At 46.6% G+C, this 23,060-nt stretch overlaps 1 protein-coding gene across 3 annotated transcripts in view; it reads left to right on the top strand.

The window, feature by feature from the left end:
• Positions 1 to 23,060, top strand: part of sash1a (SAM and SH3 domain containing 1a) — a 155,016-nt gene that overhangs the window by 89,495 nt on the left and 42,461 nt on the right. The window contains exon 1 of one of the 3 annotated variants that reach the window (XM_041958351.1): positions 15,262 to 15,921. The exons of the other annotated variants lie outside the window; for them this stretch is intronic. Within the exon in view, the coding sequence (XP_041814285.1) occupies positions 15,814 to 15,921 (108 nt within the window). The 5' untranslated portion in view covers positions 15,262 to 15,813. Of the gene's footprint in view, positions 1 to 15,261; positions 15,922 to 23,060 lie in introns of those variants that run through there. 3 annotated transcript variants of the gene reach the window in all.

Genomic DNA, 23,060 nt, shown 5'->3' with positions numbered 1-23,060 from the left:
CGCATCATATTGAGATGAGAGGATTACAGCTATTATTGGCGAAAAAAAGAACATTCCCTGATTATAGCCCGACTGCATGTGTAGATACAAAGAGCCCTGATTACTGCTGGCACCGCCGCCCCACTTCTCAGGATACCAAGCATTGACTGGCACAGCAGGGGTACAGGAAAGGCTGTAGGAATACACACACGTATGTATCAACACGCATACACGCATCAAACACAGTGATTAGCATTTCGGAGGTTAATCTCACGCATTGCTGTCAGCCCACATTTCCATTTTTTATTTATTTAATTGCCTTTTAGAATTTAGCAATTCTTTTATGGAGTTCTGTATTGAACACATGCAGCTTTGTGGTGCGGAGCTAATATTTAAACGTAAAACAGCAGCGTTTATGGATGATTACCTTTCTGAATTATGGTGTGCAAGCACGTCACTCTAGACCCAATAAAACACCAATGAAGTTTGATGATCTCTCTTAACACCAGGCGTCCACACGCATGCTTTTTCCTGTTTGTGTTGCCCACGGCAACGGCTTGGCGAGGATAAGTGGTGATGTCAGCAGTGATGTACGAGCGCTGGAGCGCGAGGGGTGACCTCAGCGCAGGGGGAGTCCCGGAGGACTCGTATCAGCTGCAGCCAGCGCTCGCCGTCAGGACTTTCTCACACTCAGTATCTGTGCTAACAACTAAAGCCACCCCGACCCCCACGAACCCCACCTTCTGACGCCTCACAGGCATCACAAATCACGCAGCACGCAGCGTGACGAAGACCTCTGGCATGCACACATGCACAGTTACACACCGTACGGTGTCTGTTATAGCAAAGGAGCGGGCTGGGGAGTACCTGGAGGATGATTCTGGGGGAAATTAAAGGTGCACCATGGAGCTTTTGATCACTGGGGGCGCTGTAGAGCAGCATTTTGATGAGCAGACCTCTCTCTGTCATGCTCCACCTGCAGGCAAAACACTCTGCCCGCGTCTTTGAAATGAAAAGCATGACGACAGATGCGTGATGCTCTTCGGTTTTCGTGCATTTTCACATATTGAAAGCCGGCGGCAGTGATGTGGTATAAATGGTACCAATGTGCCAATAAAAGAGCAGAGGAAGACCGCAAGCCAAGCAGAGCAAATGCAAAACAATCCAAAAGATTGCTTTTCAAATAATTTATAGGGAGCATGCTTCTTTCTCACAAACATTGAGTGTATATAATGTTAGCATTCATTCAGTGAGTACCTCTCTGTTATGAAACAGCTTGGAATGGTCAGTTTTGTATGCTGTAATTTAAATAGGCTGTACTTATAGTATTTCCTGTAAGTAAGGCCAGTGGTTACGCTCATCAGCCTCGGTTTGAGGCTCCTGGCTTCTGGCACATGTGTCCTGTGGCTTTTTGCAGCGGGCTGTACGTATAGGCAGCTGCGTCCGTGTTATGGTTTGCTGTTGGCGTCAAAGCGTTGGTGCTGACATTCAAACCATTTAGATCCTGCTTTTTGACACACTATTTTCACAGCGCCATGGTGGTGACATGAACTGGCGTGGGAGCCCAGCTTTTCTTTTTCCCCTCAGAACGGTGGCGCCCGTCCAGGCTGGCAGAGCGCTGCCCAGCCCTCGCCTCTGAATCGGGCGACAGCGAATCCATAAATGAACAGTTGCATCTTCCTCGGACAGCTGTGCAACCAGCAAGGGATGGGAAAATAATCACAGGAGCACCCGCCACATCCATGGATCCAGATTAGGAATGTGTGCACTGTATGCGCTCTCGCATGTGCGCGCTCACATGAGCATGAATCTGTTCTCATGTGTGTCTAAGCTGTGCACTCTTATGAGGTGTTAAAGGGATCAAGAGCCAGTAATGAATCACTGGGTGAATTATTTTTCTTCCCTGCATTCGCCCCACATTAACGGCTCACTCGAAGGTGGGTGTTTAATGGCCGCTGTAAAAGGAAAGGTTGGTAAACACATAAAAGTGCTGAAGTGAGAACGGAGTGTGTTTCTGAGTGCGGGAGAAGAGGAGGGAGAGAGGTTAATGCGCACGTTTCTGGTAGCTTAGCAGCATGGAAGGGTGTAGCCTGTCTTTTACGCCAATTTGATGTCATTTTAATAAGGTTTTTTAAGGAAAATCAGCTCTTTAGAGCTCAGCATGACTCTGACATTACAGACTTCAGAACCGTGGTTCCCCTCTCCCCCAGACACTTGCATCAAAAAATGGATATTGTCCTGCTACTTGGTGTCAAATGCTGTCAGATGTAGTGAGGTCTTATGTATTATTGCTCCCTTGCCCCAGAGGGAGCTGTTGCTCCAGCTGTGGACGCTCGATCCCCAGTCCTGTCCTGCCCCGTCCCACCCCCTGGATCCATGAAACATCCTCTTCTTGCTCTTGTTTGTTTTCTCAACCCGCTTCCCAGACAGCATTCTCCTTCCTCTTCCTATCTTTTAATGTTATTATGTTCCAATTTAATCAATAAGATGTGTCATTTCTAAACCTTTTTTTCCTTTGCCTTTCATTCTGCAATTACGTCACGTGTAAAACCCAGGCCACAGCTGTAAACATGTTTCCACCACATGTCCTGCAGTCTGATGCCAGTCGTTTTTGTACATAAACAGGCTGAATCAGAAGCCTGGCTGAGGTTATGACTGAGCCAACTAAACCATAGAAGTAGGCAGCGTCTGAGCCGGGCAGACTCTGCTCCAGCTGCAGTTAAATGTCAGTGAGACTCGGTGCAAAGTGAAGTGCATTGTTGTGCCTCTGCTTTCTCCCGCTTTATCCCCGTCGGTCGTCAGAGTACGGTGAGTAAAGCCTTCACCTGCTGTCAGGGTTAGTGTCACTGTAAAACATATGAGTGTTTGTAAGTGTGTGTACCTGCAGGATGGTTGTCTGTGGGCCAGAGCTTTGAAATAGCAGCCAGGTTGCTATAGCTCATATAGTCATATAGTTTATATCATCACGTGCAGTTGTACAGTTTAGCCTTGTTTTTAAACTAATAGATGCAGCTATTGATGGTTTTTGATTTTGTCTTTAATAATCAGTTGAAACATGGCTGCATTACCTAAAACCGTGCTCATTGTAGATAAATATCGATTATGTTAACTCAAATGCGTTGTGTGCACATGTGAGCTGCTGTGTTTCGGTTGTCATGGTTACACAAATCTTCATCCCACGTATGCTCAGCTCCACATCCTTCGCTCCCCTCACCCACCACCGCCAGACTCTGGGACCGGAGCCAGAGAGGTAAGATTCATTCCTCCAAAGAACACACACACCCTTGGAAATACCCCTCACCAGCTCAGAGTTTGGTTTTTAATCCCCCTCCAAATATGATATAGAGAGCTTTAAATTGTTCTACTCAAATCTCAGGCCCGCGGTTTACGAGGCATATGCGCTCATATTTCTTTTCTGCTCTGAGATCGTCATGAGCAGATCCTCCCGCAGCTGTCTCTCAATATATTCCAGACTTTGAATCGAAGAGAAAAGAAATGTATGGAGAAAAGAGGAGAGTGCGGGGGCGTCCTTGTGGTCAAGTGGTTAAAGGCACACCTCATAGGGTGCGGCCGGTGCTGCAAGGGAATCACAGATACCGCAGATCCATATGTGCACTCATGCTGATGCTGTATTAAAGAGTTGCAGAAGAAGAACAACAGTCGGGTTCAGGAGGAAGGTAAATACTACATTGGTCTGGGCTAAACGCCAGCTCCAGCGCCATAGGATATGGATGTGTTTTCAGCCAGCATGGGCTCAGCACCAAGCCCCTGCAGCAGTTCACTCCTGCTGTAGTCTCCTGTGAGTGTGTGTAAATGTGTGTTTGCGTGTCCTCCAGGGACACCTAGCTTGTCTACATCCCTCTGTCCATCCCTGATCATCTTTTTCTATCTGCGTTTTCGCCATCGTGTCTGTCTGTCCCCTAACGCTCGCTCAGTTTCCAGCAGTCATGTTATACTTATAGGAAGCTCATCAGAGAAAATCAAAGTTATTTCATAGGCAAAGCCACCAAACATTTGATGGCTGCAGCTTCTCAAGCTTTTTCCTGGTCGATATTGTTGTAAACTGAGTATTTTTGGGATTTGCAGGGGTGATCAAGCAAATTTTAAAATTTGAAGATGTCATTTTGAGCTTTGAGCAATTGAAAAGGGCAATTTTCACGATTCTCTAGCATTGTATAAACTAAAAGATAAATTATAATTAATCATAATAATAGTGGATAGTGAAAATAATAGCATCCCTATTTTTGGCACACCGTTGTTTCTTAATTACAACACCAAGATTTAATAAAATGGTGCCTATTAATGACAAGTCATGTTGAAATGCGTTCAAGAAGGCCCAAACGAAAACACATGCAGTCTATTCAAACATGGAATCTCCTGTTTAGAAATGTGTCCTTCCCTCAGGCGGAGCCATCTGCATCCCAAACTCAATTTTACCCAACCTGCATTTAATCTCAGTGGGCCCATTAACCTTTCCACTGCTTCTGGTCCCGCTGAGTCGTCTTGGCTCCAGAGAAGCTCCACTCTTCCAGTGGGGTGAAGGGGGCCAGTGGAGCAGACTCATTACTGGTGCATTGGCTGGCCTCTAACCCAGACTGGAAGGACAATCATTAAACACACAAAGCTAATGACCGCCGACTGCTCCATTTGTTTTTGTTCTCTCGGCCTGCGTGTGTTTGTTGCGCGTGTTGGAACGTCGGCCGCGCACCGATACGCTCCGTGTACAGCCGAGCGACGGAGGGATTGAGTTAGCGAGGACGAGTCAGAAAGGTGTGTTAATTGGTTCTGAGTGACCATCTGGACCAGAGATTTCAGACAGGACTCCCCACCGGCCTGTAATGAGGTCTCGTCAGGCCGGAGCAACCATCACCGCGGTTGATGCCAAGCGTCGGGGCGTCATCGTGGTACCCTCTAAACCTTTTTACCACCTCCTGAGTCCTGAGTCAGCCAATTACAGCACAGAAGCACAGGAGTCGGCCCTGATATGTGGCTCAAATGTTTTGATGTAGATGGAATAGGGTTATGGCTAATTTTGGTCGGATCCCTCAGGAGACTACACGTTGTGTAATCACTTTTAAGGATTGCTTCATTGTGTTGAAGCCAAAAAACAAAAAACCCCACAGACATGAATGGACCCATGCAGATTTTAAAAAGGGGAAGATTTCACTCATCGAAATATCTCTTCTGCCTTCCCTTCATACGAGCATCGATTTTATTTGTTTGAGAGCGCGGTCCGCAAGTTTGATCAGGACCTCGCAGGCCGCCATGCGAACCTGTTTAAGCAATTAGGAAAATATACAAGTTGTGTTTTGTTTTGTGTTTTTGCGGCTGGATGCTGCCACTGGGCTCACATTTTGCCAGCGTAAGCAGGATTCTCTGGGCTAAAACGGGGGGAAATTCCTGTGAAAGTGGAGGGCTACAGTGGTTGAGCTGAGCTTGCACTATGTTTGTGTGTTGTGTGGTTGAGCTTCGTGTGGACAGCCAGACAGACAGACAGAGACAGATTGAGACACACACACACACACAGACAGCAGCCACAGATTTGTTTGGTGGAATGACTCCCTGGCAGAGCGGCTGATTGGTTGTCCTGCCTGCCGCTCAGCTGTGCTGTTTTTACCAACTTTCATTAATTGTGCAGCTCAGATATTTTTCAGACATGCGAACCTAATATTACCCATTAAGCTGGTAGTTATGGGAGACATTTTCATCAGCAGCACAGTGCGATTTCCAGCAACGATCGCAGCAAAATTTAAAATTGAAGGTCTAGTTAGAAAACAGGCAGCTGGGCCTCGTAAACCCAAACTGATGCGCTCCAGCATCGACAAAGATGCACGACCTGAAAGCCAGTCGTCCCACTGTGATGTCAGACAGTAACACACACATACAAAATAAAAACTTACTGGGAAAGGAGTGTGAAAGGGGCTGAATGCACTGTGGTCAAACTGGCAAATGATGTCAGGAGGGAGGTATTATTATTTTTATTATATAATTTTTTATTATTATATATTATATCGTGTCCCCTGTCCAAGCCACATGCAGTAAGTACATGCTGTCAGACCGCAGTTAAAGCCGGAGCGCAGAGCCAGTTATTAAGCGTAAGACAACAATATCTTCAGAGGCACCTGAAGAGCGGAGACACTTCAAAAAACAATTCAAAGCAGCTTTTTTTTTTTTTTTAACTTGTGGTCACTGGAAAAAAAATGTAAATGAACGATTAGAATCCACCTCAGTGGACTGACACCAAGGACTTTGTGCCTAAAACAGTGCAATACACTGAGACACACATTATAACTGCTGAGGGAGCTGAAATGACTCCAACTGACTGAAAACTAATGTTATGAGAACAATTTCTTAGGTTGTGAACAACTTAAGTTGTTGGTGGAGGTTTGAGAAATGAGCAGTTGTGTGTGTGTGTGTGTGTGTGTGTGTGTGTGTGTGGATTTGTGTGAGTGTGTGTGAGGGTGTGTGTGTGTGAAAGTGTGTGTGTGAAACAGGCAGAAAGTTGGGTCACTTTTCTCTTTTTGGCTCTTGAAATTGAATTATAGTATGAGGAAACTATTTCACTCTGGTACCGTCCCAGTACTCACCAATATCTCCGACGACAGACTGGTGCGCCTCCTCACAGCGCAGAGCGCTGGGATGCGGGTGAATAACATGTTAGTTTTGAAAATCCCATTGAGGTTTTGATGTTCATCCACCGTCGTGAGTCAGGAGACGTTGTTTTTTTTTGGTTTTTTTGTGTGTCAGCATGTATTTTAACGCGGCCGTTTATTCGCCTCTAATGTGCAAATGGCCGAGTGTGTGTGACAGATCACGTGTCGCGGGCTGTGTGTGAGATATATGACGGCTGCGCGGACGCTGACAGTAATTACAGAAGGCCGTACCACAGAGAAGCCCGGGGCTGGCCGAGGAACAAGTTATTATAGCATCTAATACATAACCAAATGTCAGCCGTGTCTGCAGCCTCTCGCTGATATAAATCTAGGAGGAGAGTGAGGCTGTAAGTGCTCATGATGCATGGCTCAATGTGTGAATTTTTTTTTTTTTTTTTAGGCCTAAAGATTATTAATGTGGGCTTGGGGTGTTTTTGCAGTTTGCACACAGTTCTTTATTCTGTGTCAGTGGGTGCACGGATGAGCGTGTGCTGTATATTTGTCTGTTTATGTATGCGCGCCAGAGATAATGTGGCATCTCCACAACTGAAATTCCTCTCACGCCGCACGCCACAAGAGATGCTCTGTCTTTCCCCGCCGCTGCAGGAACTGAACGCAGTTTGTTTTCTAGCTCCCGCTGGTCGAGGCGACCACCTCACAAACACGTGCCTAGCTTTTTCATTACAATTATCCACGTTCCAAAGGAATGAAACAGTACAAAGCATCCCTTAACAGTGCCAAATATGTTTACTTCTTTCTGTGGTGTGTCACCGCATGTTCGGCGTTAGCTGAGGCAACAGGTGAGAGCGTTTAGGTGGAGAAGCGAAGCAGAGATAGACCCATAAAATCTTTATCGAGCCCCACTGGCTACTGTCTTGTTAGCGCAGGAGCTGTACTGTAAATTCTAAGCTACTCTATCTCTGCAAGTGTGAGTGTGTGAGCTCCAATGTGCACACATGCCTGTGTGCATGTGTGTGTGTGTATTTGCGTCCTATAAACCTGAAGTGAGTGCCATAAAACTGAGCTTAAGGTGGAACTGCAGGGGATAATCCTGTGTTCAGAGCACACATGGTCATTAATGACACTGAGGCCGAGCTTATTTTTACTGTATCTAGCTCAGAGGCTAACATATGGCAGAGCGGCTGAGTTGACATCCATAACAGGATGTTCAAGAGGATTTAAGACACTCAGATGTCCTGTATGTAACAGTAGGGGGCGCCACTATGTCCCATTTTACTGCCTCATTCTCAGATAGAGGGACTTGGGAGAAGACATAAAGAGAGGAAGAGGAGATGGCAGGACCAGGCATGGGAAAGCCACTGACGAGCACGAGTTTCTGTGGTTTGTGATTGATGACAGCTGCCTGGCCAGGCTGAACAGACGCAGCGTCTCTGGGTTGTTTTAAGATTTAAGGCACCTTCCATGACCTTCAGTGAGTGTAGTCTAATCAGATACAGTGCTAAGGAAGCAGATTGTGTAAAAAAAATCCCCATAATGCTCAAAACTGACCAGTTTTTAATCTTCAAAGAAGACCTTCTCACTATGATTCAAGCGCGAGTGTTTTGACTCAGGAAGAGTAACTACTACCAAGGGAACAGCTAATTAGGATCCAAATAGACAACAAACTCTGGCCATGTTCATACCAGTCAGGGTTGTGATGTGATGTGTGCTGTGAACTAGCAGTCTAGGGTGCTTTTTTATATATCAGACAGCTAGAGCTACAGTCAGTCATTACTCAGTTGTAGTAAAATGTAGGAAATCTAACCAGAGTAACAGTTAGTTTTACTGTAATGTGATTTTTTTTAATTTCCATGTAGTAATAAGTGAGACGACAGGAAGCGGTAAGAGTAATGTATGATTCTGGACCACTCAAATGCTCTTTCCTGACTGTGAAACTGGTGTTACACCTCGTGCAGAGCCCCAGCGCACAGAGCGAGCTGACCGGTCGAATGCATGACACACTGGACACTAGCTCTCAGCCTGGCACCGCCACGCTGACACCAACACAGCTGCCAGCCGAGTCTCATGACCTCCATCCACAGTGGGACCAACACATCTCCACTGTCTGCACCTGTGGGCGCCCTCACTCACGCACACAAACAAGCAAGCAAACAAACAAGCACGCATGCCCCGTTCTTGTTGTTTTCAAGCCCGGCTGTGAACAGCATTTTGACAAAGGTGCAGTTTGCTCTTCTCTCTTGGCCGTTCCTCTTTCAAACATGCATCCCTGCCTGCAAATACAACATGGAAATAAAAACAATGCATTTGCAAACAAACTGTTTACTGACAACGGCTTTGCGAAGTGTTCCTGAGCCCATGTAGTAACATCCTTTACACCATCATGTGTTCACAAAGTGGTGAACCTCCCTCCATCCTCGCTTCTGAACAACTGAGCCTTTCCAGGATGCTCCTTTCATACCCAATCATGAAGCTATCACCTGTTACCAATCAACCTGTTTACCTGTGGAACGTTCCAAACAGGTGTTTTTGGAGCATTCCACAACTTTCCGTCTTTTGTCGCTCCTGCCCCAACTTGTTTGAAACGTGTTGCTGCATCTAATTCAGAATAAGCAGATATTTACAAAACTCAGCGAAGCTGATGAGACAAAACATTTAGTGTATCGCCTTGCTGTGCTGTTTTCAATTGAGTTTACGTCAGAAAGGATTAGCAAGTTATCACATTCTGTTTTGTTTATGTTTCACAAGCTCAAAACGCGAAGGACTCAGTCTGAGGACTCGGGCGTTTCGCACAGCGCAGCTCATACCTCTGGAAGCTCGCTTTCATCCAAAACAACATCTGTCCTTTCAGTCGCGCCTGATTCAAACACCCTGGAATGTCTGTCCACGCACACACAGAACAGTGTAACACAATCATCTGCCACATGGCCACGGAGGCGTACGCCGCATGGAGAATCAGGGAATCCAGGGCTTAGCGGAAATATGCTTTGTTTTCACATCGCTGTTTTTCTGCAGAAAGCACACGGAAGAGACCTGCAGTTGCCGCCGCATGAACAAAAGCACAGATTTACCTCTTGCAAATCCTACTCGGAAATGCTTGCCGTGGGAGGCACAATATAATTTTTAATTTGCCAACGCACACAGAACTCTTAGAGCTGAATGTCGGATTCACTTAAATGCAACACGGAGAATGTGAGGAGAGAATTCCAACGAAAATGTTTTGTCTGAATCACAATGTCGGCAGCAGGTCATGCTGCTCGAGAGCTTCAGGAACCTTGGGAACCCGCCGCTCTGTTTTCCTCTATCCCCGCTGCATCTCAGCGACACCGACATTTATTGTTCTCTGCCCTGAATTCCTGCATCGCCACACTCCGCCGGGGCAGGTGTGCAGATTCTGCGCGCTTTCCTCGACATTGCCCCCATATCCAGGTTGATTTTTTCTTTTTTTTCTGACATGCACGCTGCGCAAGCTCTTTGAAGAGTCTTGACAGACAGTGTGTGTCGTGCTACAAACAGCTGGTTATCACTTGCACCTCGTGCCCCAGGCAGACCTTCATCTCTCTCCCTCCATTTGATGTTGCTCTCAGTGTGTGCGTTCATCTCACGTTCTCTCAATCGTCTTCCTCTTCCTCTCTCTCCTCTGCGCCTCTCCCTCTAACCCAGAAGTGATTCCTCGCGTCGATGTTAGATGTAAACACATCCCCGGCTTTCAAAAGACTCCGTTGTTATGGTTGACTGCCCTATGAAAAGTAATACGGAGAGCACACAAACAGCAAGCACCGGGCGTTCATTATTACTCCCTGAAAGCATTGTTTTCAGTGGGAAGACCACTGTGTTGATTTAATTTAATGAGTTGCTCAGCTGGGGGAGGGGACCGAGGAAGCAGTAATTAGTTGTCATGCTAATTGGGCTTGTGTGATAACTCCCACACAAGACTCAGCGGTGTGTGAAGCACGGTGGGGCTGCCCTGGCCGCCCACTCATCTCACACACACACACACACACACACACACACACAAATTTGTGCACATTGGAAAGCACATAAACACAGCTATACGCACACACAGGGATAAATAAGAATAACAAATGCTTACATCCAGGCTGCTTCAAAGGAAATGCCAGGGGACCGTCAGGCCTTTGACCCATCGACTAAGCAGAATTAATGATGTGAAAATCTTGATCCCAATTATTCATAAAGAGAAGGTGTGCTGAGAACTAAGAGATGAGGGTTTGGGACGTGCGATCCAATTAGGCTGCGGCTAGAAAACCTGTATGTGCTGATATGAAAAATGGCGGAGGGTTATTGATAGATGAAGGTATGGATTGGAGCAAAAACAGAGGCGAACACCAGATGAATCGCCAGGCTTTTAGCATTTGATGTCTTTAAAATCTGGAGGATGCATGTGATTAACCTCACAGCTGTTGTGCTACTGCTGAATCTATCAATGTGTTATATGCAGAATGTATGTCAGGCCTGTGTGGTCGTGTCTTGCATTCCTTAAGTGCGCTGGTGCCGCCCTCGATGCCTGTCCACCATGTTGTTAATCATCCCTGCCAGCACGGTGCTCGGCTCCCCCAGGGGCTATTTTTAAGGCCCGGGGGTTGCTGACCCCCAGGAAGGGTCACTCTCACTATCAGGGGAGGTCCAGCCCTGCTCTGCTTCAAGACCATCTGCATTCTTTTTCTATCTCCGTCTCCTTTTTCTCCTCACTCGCTGCCTCTTTCCTTTGCCTCCTCTTAGCTCTACCTCCACCCATGGTTAGAACTAAATACTGGTGGACATCATTACGAGGTAAACAACCTCTAAATCAACTGTATACTCATAATATTCCATAAGTATATATTAACTTATATCAGTTTGATGCTAGTTATTATTTGACCAGCTGTAAAGACTCTTTCTCTCCTCTCTAACTCTTCCCAGACCTTTATCTTCCATCTGCTCCTCCTCACTATTCTCTCCTCTGTCTGCTCTTACCAGTTTTGAGTGTGTTTAGACACGCTGCCTGGGTTTTGTGATACTCCTGCTGAGTCATCTTAACTAGAAAAATGACACTCTGCGATGCACGGTAATCCAGGCCAAGTGCATTTGATCTACCGAACTGACGAAGTTTATCTTTACATTGTTTAGCCTGTGGGAGGGTTTGAGTGGTTATTGAAGGGAGATCAGTTGATTCAGTTGTGAGGTCCTACACATCTGTCATGATACCTGCAAGAAACACATGCTGATCCCTTTTAGAGGGGACTCCAAAGGGGAGGTTTTGCCTTGTCCTGGCCTGTTGGAAATGTGCTCCTGCTGTCAATCTCAAACATGAAACAGGGTTATTAAAGCGATGCGTCATTTGTGGGACATCCAGAACCTGCAGGCTTCTGATCTTACTCCCAATTTGTGAAAATACGCTTGTTTTTAACTGATTTGTATTGAGCAAATAGTCACGTACATCGTCACCCCAGGCCTGAAGCAACTTCGGCATGTAAAACGAGCGGCTGACAGAAATGCTTCCTGTCTCCCATCGACTCTCGAGGTTTTCCTGCTCTGTCCCAAACCTGATGACGCGGTCTAGTTTCCCCTCCCATCCCACAGCAACCCAGTGGGATCAGCGCAGGAGAGGAAGAATGCATGATGAGACAATGAAACTATTAATAATAGACAGAATAATAGATAGTAGAAGAGATGAAAGAAGGTAGATGAAAGACAGGGAAGGTGTCAAGATAACTTTAATACTTGACACCCATCAGGATCCAGTCCAAGTCCCGAGGCTTTAAAGACCGTGTTCAAAGTAACCCATGCTAGCAATTTCTATTCATGACATCATCCTTTTCGTGAAAGAGCCCCCTATATATTTTTGAGAACCATGAAATGAGCTTAGCTCCCACATCCCACTTTCAGCGCACATTTATGGACGCTGTGAATTGTTTGCAGGCGTATCCGCCGCATGTTCATATGCTCCGAATTTTGTCCTCATTTCTGACCAAATGTTCGCATCTTTTCCGAGGAGACGATCGGAGGAGACGACTCTCTTAACATGCAATAAATTGGCGATTAGCATGTGGTGAAATCACTGGCGAGCGGCTTTTGTTTCCTCTCGTCTGGCAACGTGACACCTTGATTTGCGGCTCGTGTGAAGAGAGGAGGGGAAAGCTGGTATCCACACACACGCACACACACACACACACACACACACACACACACACCATCAGTGTTTGATGAGTGTGCACTGAGTCAACAGGCTTCCTCCTCTCCTCATTAACAGTTTGACCCCTCTGTTTGAGTTGGTCCAGGTGGGGTCACACTGTCTTGTATTTGGGTAAGGGGGGGATTTGGCAGGAAGAGTGTTTGCTCGCATTGAGTGGTGAGTATGTGTGTGCCGAGGTTGGGGGGGGGGGGGTGCTTCCAACACCCTTTTTTTTAGCTGGGTGGTGCCTCAGAAAACACAACGTGGTCACCGCTCTTTAGAAAGAGAAAGACTGATGGACGGTGCAATGATGTAATGGCAGCAAGGACACACACACACACACACACAGGCACACTAGCAGTCCCAGGGCTTGCTGCTGCTGTCACCGAGGTTACAGATGTGAGGTCTGCAGCGGAGACCCCCGGGTTGTCGGCTCGCCGGCCAACAAAGCTGCTCTTGTGTGAGCGTGCGCTCTGTGTGTTTAGACTGTAAGCAGGATACTGTTGAGCAGCTGCCGCTCACCCACAGCCTGTAAAAGTCATTCTTCACCTACACACACTTTGAGCCATGATACTGTATATGCAGGGAATGATCAGTGCCAGCAAAGTGGAGCCACTTGCATAACAAGGTGGAATTTCTGGTGCAGCTGCAACTGCACTGGTCCAGACTAGAATGTCTCCTCAAATATTGGATGAATTAGCATGAAGTTTTTCATTGCTGTTCGTGGTTCCCAGAGGATGAATCCTACTGACTTTGGATATTGTGTCTGTTCCTCTTGCGCCACCATGTGTTGACAAGTATTTAACGGCTTGCTGTGAAATTCTCTACAAGCATGCATGGTCCCTATAAGATGAATGGTAAAAAATGTTGATCCCCTGATCTTTTCTCGGTTTATGACCAAATACCTGCTAAACTAATGTCATCCCCACCGGCCTCTGCTGTACTTTGCGTTTTGTGCTAATCAGCCCATGTTAGCATGCTAACACGCTAAACAAAGATGATGCGCCTGTTAAACATCAACATGCTATCGTTATCGCTGTGAACAAAACACTCACAGAGATGCTACTGTGGCTGCAGACTCTTTTTAATACTGCATGTTCATCAGATAGACTGTCAGCGAAACGTGTGGGAGCCCTTCGCCTCCTGCATAATCCACAGTAGGCCGTATCACATATCCCCTTGCACTACAGGTGAAACTGTAGCTTTCGGGGATTATTGCGTAACTGATCACCTTTTACGTGGTTACAGAAAGGAATGCGGGGTTAATGTTTCTTCTGCTCTGATCCTTTGTGCCCCGGCTCTTAAATGCATGCCCTCGATGCATGTGGCGTTGTCTGCCTACCCGACAAACAGCAGGCGAAGCGGCGTTTTAGGCCGACTTGAAAGCCCAGGGAGAGGGAGCTGACTTGAGGAGCTGCGATTTTAAAATGCTCAGTCTCACTCTCCGGCTCGCTCTATCTCTGGTCCTCCTGGCGTCTGTCACAAGACCCAGCAGCTGTTGCCGCTCTGAGAAAATGTGCCCCTGACAACAACAGGGAGAATCAGAGATAGAGTCTCTGGACTTCTTCATTACAATGGACTCGCCTGCTAGAGGGAGCGCAACAAAGGCTGATCAGACAAGATAGCTGTGCAATTTCATGCTTGTACATTACGTGCTTCTTTTTTATCCCACTTGTATTCAAATGAGATCAGCGGCACAGAGATCATTACGTTGTGTACAAACTTCAAATGTTTGTGTGTAGCCATCCTAAGATAAAAAAATAACTCAAATTAAGTCAAAATTTCCTGTTTTTTTGTTTTTTTGTGTGTGTGTTATTGTGCAGCATTTGGACCAGATTTACGCCAGGCAAAGGGCACAGTATGCGTCATCCCCTCAAATCACTTTTCCCATGCGCTTTTTTTTGTTTTTCATTCAATTGTGTGGAGAATGTGCTTTGTTCACAGTCCCCATTCAGTGCTGGCTGGAGAGACGTATTGGTGGAAAGCCGTGTCAGCATGAGATAAAACGTTTTCTTGGCCGCAAAAAAAAAAAAACAACAAAACACATCAACCCTTAACTGTACTCTTGTAATGGCTTTAAGAGAATGTACTGCTGTCAGTGAAACTATAAACTCAAGATATAAAACGTTCATAGAAGGCAATAGGGACATAAAAATCATCTGTAAGTAGGGTTTTGTACAAACTCACTGCTGAGTACATCAGACGTTTGATCTCACAGAATCATGAGAATCATATTCAGAGTGAAAATAAAGTGTCATAGGGTCAAATGATGTTTCATTACTCAAAGAAATAGAAGTCATGATATGAATAAGATCTCATGACTGTAAGTGATTATTGGAATATTAAGGATTCGTCAGTGTGGCTTCATTTCTAGTCATTGTGCCTCTGACAAGTGTTTTTTTTTCTGCTCTAATGTTTTGTTGGGAGGAGTGTGTGAGAGAAAGAGAGAGAGAGTCGGCGGGTGAAGAGAGGGGGAGGCGCAGTGTTTGGAGGATTTTGCTCTGAGCTCCGGGCGTTCGCTCACTCGAGTTTTTTAATGGAAATAAGCTTATGTGCGCTCGCTCCACTGGTTTAGAAAGTTTTCTGTCACTCGTCAAAGAATTCCGAACAACTTTTTCGAAAACTTCTGGCCCACTTGGACGACTTCTCCCCCCACGCCCCCGGTGTGGTGTTTGGTTTATGCCCGGGCACGGATCCGTGCGGTGCGGACTCCGGAGCAGGGAACACCCCGCTCGGTAGTTTTCAGACGGATGACCTGTGGTGGGTCCGCACAACTCAAGGCCGCCTTTCTTTTCTTCTGCGCCTTTCCTTCCTTTGAAGTCGACGTACGAGTTGTCGCGGGAGTTTTGTAAACATGCCAGGGCGCAATTTACGCACTAAACTTCGGATCGTGCCAAACTATGTTGGAGCATTTCACCGGTGCGTCAAGGGCAACTTTCTGTAGGAGCAGCCTCGGCACGGACATCCCGTTTATTGCTTGCGATCAGGCCCCTGCCTGTGGGCTTGGATTGCGCCAGATTCGTCTGACTGGACACAAACTCTTCTAACATTATGGAAGGTGATCAGGGGGCCGGTGCGCCTTCTGATGAGCCCCAGGCAGACAGCGCCGCCGCGTCCGACAGCTTTTCCCAACTGTGGACGGACGTCATGGGGATGCTGGTAAGTTTTGGGGGGAGGGGTGACGCGATCATAAGCTGACATCATAGACTCGCAGCTAGCTGAGAGTTTTCACCCGCATCCTCGAAGCCGACACTGATTTGCCGAATGTGTGACTGTGTGGCCAACGAGTCGGTGCATGCAAATCACGCATCAAAACAAGCCTGGCGCGTCCTTATAGGCCCAAAGTCGCACATGCACCACTTTCCTGCATGTGGTGCGTGCTTCAGGTGCTTTAGCTGCGGTGGGCTGCCAGTGACGATTTCATACTGTTGAGTCGGTCGGATCTCAATGCAAACAGGATGGTATGTAACACATTGACAGATTAACCCTTTGTACTGTGTGTGTGTGTGTGTGTGTGTGTGTGTGTGTGTGTGTGTGTGTGTGTTCTGCCATGCTCTCTGTGGCTGTTGTGCATTTAGTGTGCCTCCACACTACATTGTTTCCGTTGGAAGAGCTCATTTATGTGTTGCTGCTCGGCCAGTTGCTCCAGTGTTTCTCCAAGTTAAACAGGGTCCCGTGGCCGAGGCCTCCATGAGAGATGTGTCTGCATTGGTGTCCAGATGATAACAGAACCAAACCAGAAACTAGAAGTGCTCAGGACCTCTGCTAGATTACTAGATACCAGATACATGCTGTGGTCTTTAGGGAAAGATTTTTTTATTTTAACATTATAAGTTAAAATTTGATTTTCCACAATGTTTCAGCTCCTCTGCATCTAAAGAGGTTTTGAGTGCCCTGTTATCTTTGGAAACTGCTGTTTTCAGATTTACCCTCCTTTCCATGTTTGTGCCTTGTGGCCTTGCAGACGCTGTGTGTTGTAACGATGCACTTTTCTTCCACGCCGCTCTTTTGTTTGCCGAAGCAGTCTTGAGTTTACAGGCTGAGGGCTCTGATTGATCTGCTGACCAAATGTGTCGCAGTCACTTCCAGTCTGCTTAGAGACAGAGGTGTTAATTTGGTTTGGTCTGGCACTGAAAATGTGAATGGTGTGAAAATGCAGGAGTGTGAGTGTGTGTGTGCACGTAGGAGGGGGGAGGCTGTCCTGGCCTGTGACACCGGGTGGGAGACCTGGCTCCCAGCCAGGCAATTTATCCAGATTTATTGCTCTCAAGGCAAATGTCTGCAAGGCTGTGCTCATCTTTGACAATCTCCCCCTTGAGCCGAAACACACACACACACACACACACAGCAGAAACAAGCTTTTTGAACTCTTTTGTTCTTGACAAACATGTGTCACATGCACCCACCTCCACTATTTTATGGCCAATCATGGCAATCCCTTAAACTTTTCCAGTTTTCACCGATTGATAAGAAACGCGTCCGTTCTTGCCAACATCAGCACGTTGGAGGTCATGAACGCAGCGTAACGCTAAGTATCGAACTGTCCTGCCAATAAACATCCTGCAGCACCCTCTTAGGTTATTTCTAAACCATTAGCCACAGCGCCAGCAGACATAGCACACTCGCATATTATTTCAAAATCACTGGCCTCGGCCTCTGTTGGCATCTCGCTCCACGTTCTGTATCACTTTACATGCTTATGTCTCGGGTCTCGGGAAGGCTCGGATCGCTGTGACCATCTTATTTTCCGACAAAACGATTTGAAGGGTGAAAGTATGGAAATTGATCTGCCGTCCTGTCAGCCGGTCGACAGCCGTGATAATGTGTGATTTTCTGTTGGTTGCTCCTCTCTGAGAGTGAACGGGCTTTTGGTGATTAGTTGCTTGGCCTGATGGCAGCTTGCAGCCGCAATTCATGTAAACATAATGGTTTCCAGTAAGACATGATGTCATTTCTTTTCAGTATTCCTGTGCTTGTGGATGAGTGCATAAGATTATATTTTCACTGCTTTAAAAGGGTATCTTGGGTGGATTTTTCAACCTTTTGGCCTATTGCTATATTCTCAGAAAAAGAACAAGTTAAATTGTCTTTTTATAACAAACCTAACAATGTGCTCAGGCTCAATGCTCTATGAGATGACTATCCTGAGGACAATGAACACCATAATTCTAAATGGATCTGCTATATATAACCATTGCTGTGTGACATTCAATGCCTTTTGTTTTGCTCGGGAGCCTATACGGGAATGCCCTCTTAAAATTTGGGTGTGCTCCAAGTCTTGTTGACCCAACTTAACTCACTGATGCAAACGTGCTCGGTCTCGGCTCCCCTCACGTGACAACAGGCCCGCATGCTTGTACAGATTGACATCTACTCTGATAAAGATCTGGTCCACATGCTTTACTGTATGTCTTTGATTACGATATGTTTCAGCACACACCACGACCTTAAAAAACTACTCTCAAGAGATGGCTGCCGAGCATTAAAACAGCTGACGGCAAAAGAGTTCGTCCACATAATGTCATCTACATTTGGACCCTCAAAACAAGTTTTTGTCATGTTTTGACTCTAAATCAAAGGGAGCTCCGGCCTGCCGTATTTCTCTGAGGGGCCCCGGCCTTTGAGGTTAACCACACACAGCAGCCTGTTGTGGAATGTGTTTAATAAGAATACCTAAGTAAGCCAGTCATTTATTTGCGGTCGAAGCCGAGTAAATATCCCTTGAGCTAATTAAGAGTCAAAGGCAGTTTGGGACGGTATGGTGCAGGAGCTATAGCTGTTCCAAGTGGTTGGATTTACAGATGTTTGAATGGGGATTTGCTTTTAGTCCCACCCCACTTCTGGAGACATGAGGGTTTTTTTCATCCTCAGATCTGAAGTCTCTTTATCGAATGTTAAATGAGCCACATTAAAACTGCCTGACTGGGAGCTGCAATCTGTGTCAGCGTGATGTGTAATGTTTTTTGAGGTGTGCCCCCGCGCAGACTTCGGGATCTCCATCATAATCCATTCCAGTTCCACTCCGTTGCACCTCCTTCGGCTAATGCTCGATGAGCCTGTGGAGTTCGGTTTTATCAGGAATAACTGCATTTCTCAGTTAAACGGAGTGGAGAGATTTTCAGGCATGCCTTCGCCGATGGCAAGCTTCTAATTCTGCTCATTTTCCCAGTCTTGATGATCTGATCACAAACCTAGACAGCTGACGGTCATCCATTAGTCCCTCTTTGCTCCTCTGAAAGGAACCTCTATTGCTTGAAAGGTGGTCTCGAGCCAAAGCCTTGTGGAAATATTTTACTTGTCTGCAGAGAATCCTTTTTCTGTTTGAGGTGTTTCACGCAGCGTGGGTGGGAGCTCGTCCATTTGGAAAACACTGATTGTGCACCAGACAGCGCTTCATCTGCAAACCTAAAGATCGGATGCATACTCTGGAGACATGATTATTGATTGTGTCTGGGAAACATATGGTTAGATGAGGTGATCCTATGTGCTTCCTCCCACATAGCACTTCATACAGAGTGGCAGCATATGCTTCAGTCCCTTTCCTGCCAAACCATGGTTAGCTAGACCACTTTATATCTTGGCCAGTAATGCTCTAACACAGTCTATCATAGCCTAATTTTGTCTATTGTCAACTCAGCTCACTCCTCTCTTGCCCCCCCTCCCCTGACTGGTCTCATTATTGAGGTCACACAGAGATCTGGCAGGTTTCCTCTGCTGGGATGGCAGAGCACTGTTCTGCTCAAGCCACGGATATCCTCAGGAAGCCCTCTAAAAGGGGTGGGCTGTAGCCCCCTGGCTTCGCCTTCCTCGACAGCTTCCCCCCGTTGGATCGCATTGCCGACGCTCCATCTTTTAGTCAGACTTCGCCAGGCTCTGCGTTTTGTGAAATCCTCCAGTGCGTCCAACGTGGTTGGGTGATGCAATATGGCGCATGAGCAGCACCCTCTTGTGTTTTCATCCAGCCGCCTTCACTTATCTTTTCCCAGATTCCTCATATCTGACTTCACTTATCTTTCTGGGCTGTTTTATATGATTGGTTGGCAGCGCAGCGACGCTACTGTTCCAGCCCAGGAAAAAGAAATGGGGGTGGTCAGATCTTTGCTGTCAGAGGAGCCGCGGGAACTGGAATGGATAGAGGGCTGGGTGGAGTAAAGGATTGATTACGTGCTATTGCTTTAATGATGATTCGAGTGAGACTGTTGAACAGGCGATTCGTTGCGGGTTGGGTCTAGGATGGTGTATCCATGACTCAGGATGAATGTGGACAATTCTATTGGTTCTCTTCTCGATGAAACAGTAGTACAATGCAACACAAAACAAGAGAGTGGCAGCTTCAACCTGCCTTGCGTAGAAAGGGGAAGGGATCATACTACCGACGTTCTAATATTGCGTCAGATGCTTGGCTCTATTGTAAACCGTCATTGTTCTTTCCCCTAGAGAGGGGGTAGTCACAAGGCCAGCCCTGTAACAATAGTTAACACCCTGTACACTACCATTCAACCCCTACATAACTAAGCCCCTGAATGATGACACAACGAACAGACCAGAATAACCATCTAAGGCACCGGGCTGATGGTTGCAGTAAACAAGCACTTTCCCTGGGAGACTTTGCAACATCTAACGTGATGCCGAAAACACGACTTGAGTGTAAACTGATCGCGCCTTGGCAGCGATTCCAAAGCACGCAACGAGACCGAAGTTATCAGTACCTTGCATGCTGGCTGTGGAATTTTTTAATAACTTTGCAAGAGATTGGCTGAATGGTGCGCCAGTCAGTCAGTCTTGTCTTAAAGAAATTGTCACCTCAGCTGTGGACTGCACATTCGCTCTCAGTGTGTTTTTATCTGGAATACTAGAAATAAGTTTTTATGATGTGAAATGTAAAAGTAAAGGTGTAGTCCTCAGGGAATGTTTTCCACCACCCCAACAAGAAAACATACATTCAGTATATAGACACATTAGAGCAACCACTCTTAATAACACTGTTTAGAAATTACATGTATGAAAGATATGCCGTAATACTAGGGTTTATCAGTGGCGTGCGTGCTACTGCAATAGCACACCCCAGTGTGTGTGAGCGGTGACAATGGCCGCTTTATACTGACTTACTGAATGTCTGAAGAGGCAAACCTCTGCGGTAGCAAGGTTGCCAGGGATGCCATGGCTAAGTAAGCAGCTACTGGACCGTCATGCTGCTCGTATTCTCATGTGTGCAGCTTTCAAGAGCATGTAGATTTATATTCCAACACTAAAACTGGAGATGTTTGATTTTCCATGAGAGACAAGGGGTGAAATATATGAATATATTGGAACAGTGGCGTGGATGCTAATCATCTCCACCCCCTCTCGTGCAGTCTTGAGTAGCAATCATGGCATGCATTACTGAGATATTTATCCGCTGTGGTGCAACACCAGTAATTTGTGTTTTTGATGGTGGAGCAACATGGCAGCCACTAACTCCCAGTCATTACGGCTTTTACACAGACTAGTGCTTCTCACAAGTGTCTTCCACAGCGAGCCTCTCCAGCAGTATCCCATAACGTTACAAAACAATTTGTTTCGGGTTAAGCGCAGCGTCTTGGAACAGAAGGGACATGCAACACTGTTTGGTTCGCCGAGGTCTGACAAATCTCAGCTGCACATTGGGAGTCGCATCAAGAGTAAATAACACATGTAGACTCTGAACTGTAAATGCACACAAAGTCGCTCGCATGTTCTCGCTCGGGTGTTTGCACAACTATTGTTGCTTTTGTTCGAGTCAAAACTGGGAGTTGGCCTCCCTCACATCCAGGGTGGAGACGTAGTTACGTCAACCGTGACAGTGTTGGACTCCATTTCAAACATACCTCAGTGAAATTACATGTGTTAATTATTGTGGTTAATTCATTCCAAAGAGTGAGAATTGTTTAAGAGTTATTAGTTAGCTTAATGTGCCAACACAGAGGAACCGGCATGCTTTCCAGGTCAGATAAGCTGTGGGGGATTTAGCTCTCATCCATAGACTCTCTCTCATAGATGCAGATTTTTTTTTCTTCCCAGACTCCAGATGTTTTATCCTCCTCTCACCCCACAGCTGCCTCAGTCAGTATCCCACAAATCATCCCTTGTCCAGCCTCTGCCCCCCACCCCCCTGCCCCTGTTTCCAAACTGGATGTGTGGACCACAGTCAGATCCCCCCCACCTACTCTCCCACGTTGATAGATTCTCTCTGAAAAGCGCTTGTTTTCATGTACGGTGTCACAGTGGATATACATAACCGAGCACACAAGGTGGTGGTGGCGAGGTGGGGTGCCTGGGTCAGCTTGTGAGGCCGTGCCACTGTAGTATTGGAGGAATCCCAGTAATCTACACACACACACACACACACACACACACACACACACACGTGGAGTCATGCAGTCATATCAGTCAGAGGACAGCAAAGCATGTGCAGCTCTGCAGCTGAGGTTTACATTTGGTGTTTGCGTTGGGAGTGGGAGCAGAAAAATGGCTTGATAAGCTAATTCTGCTGCTATGACCCAACTAATCGATCACTGTTGACGCCAGCTGGAGCGCCTCACTCAGTCGAGAGTTTATCAGGACAGGGTTCGTTCTCATCTTCTGGATGTGGCAAACCAGTTCAGCGCGGTGATGGCACGTCACGGCGATTAAAACATCTCCGAGTTCTGTAATGAGAGCGTGCTTTCAGTCAATGTGAGGAATGAAGGGAGAAGCATGTGTGTGTGCTCCCACCGGGAATCTCAGTCATCTCGGACCATATGTCTGGCCAGGACAGGATTTCTCAAGTAATGAGAGTGGGAGGATAGATCGCAGCCAGCAAAACTGGACTTCTGAGATGGAACACAAGTGTTTGTCGGTGATGTTGTGTTCAAGGAGTAGTCAGTCACTACCTTTTCATATCTCTGTCCACTCAGCTGTGTTGTATATGATTGGCCTGCATCAGTTTGTTTTGGTCCGGTGTTTTTTGAAATCTCCAGCATGCATGTGTGTGCATGCTAATGTGTGTTCACAAGGGCCCTATGCCCCTGTGTGTGTATGTATGCGTGTGTGTGTGGCACACTCACTCACAGTGATCCATTCATTTGTGGCCTGGCACCCAGATAGGCAGTCCGGTTGAGAAAGACAGAGACTGAGAGAGACTGTTCGGACCCTGCACAGTGACTCAATGCTAGCTGTCTGCCTGGCACAGATTAGATCAACACTGATGAATATTCAACAGTCGGCCGTCACTGCCAGAAAGGCCTACGTTTTCACCAAGGCAGGAGATGGGAGTCAGTCTCCTCTCCCACATTGTACAA

The sequence above is a fragment of the Chelmon rostratus genome, chromosome 18, assembly GCF_017976325.1.
Source record: "Chelmon rostratus isolate fCheRos1 chromosome 18, fCheRos1.pri, whole genome shotgun sequence".
Classification (NCBI taxonomy): domain Eukaryota; kingdom Metazoa; phylum Chordata; class Actinopteri; order Chaetodontiformes; family Chaetodontidae; genus Chelmon; species Chelmon rostratus.
The sequence above is the reverse complement of the archived record's forward strand: the minus strand, read 5'-3'. Positions and strand labels throughout refer to the sequence as shown.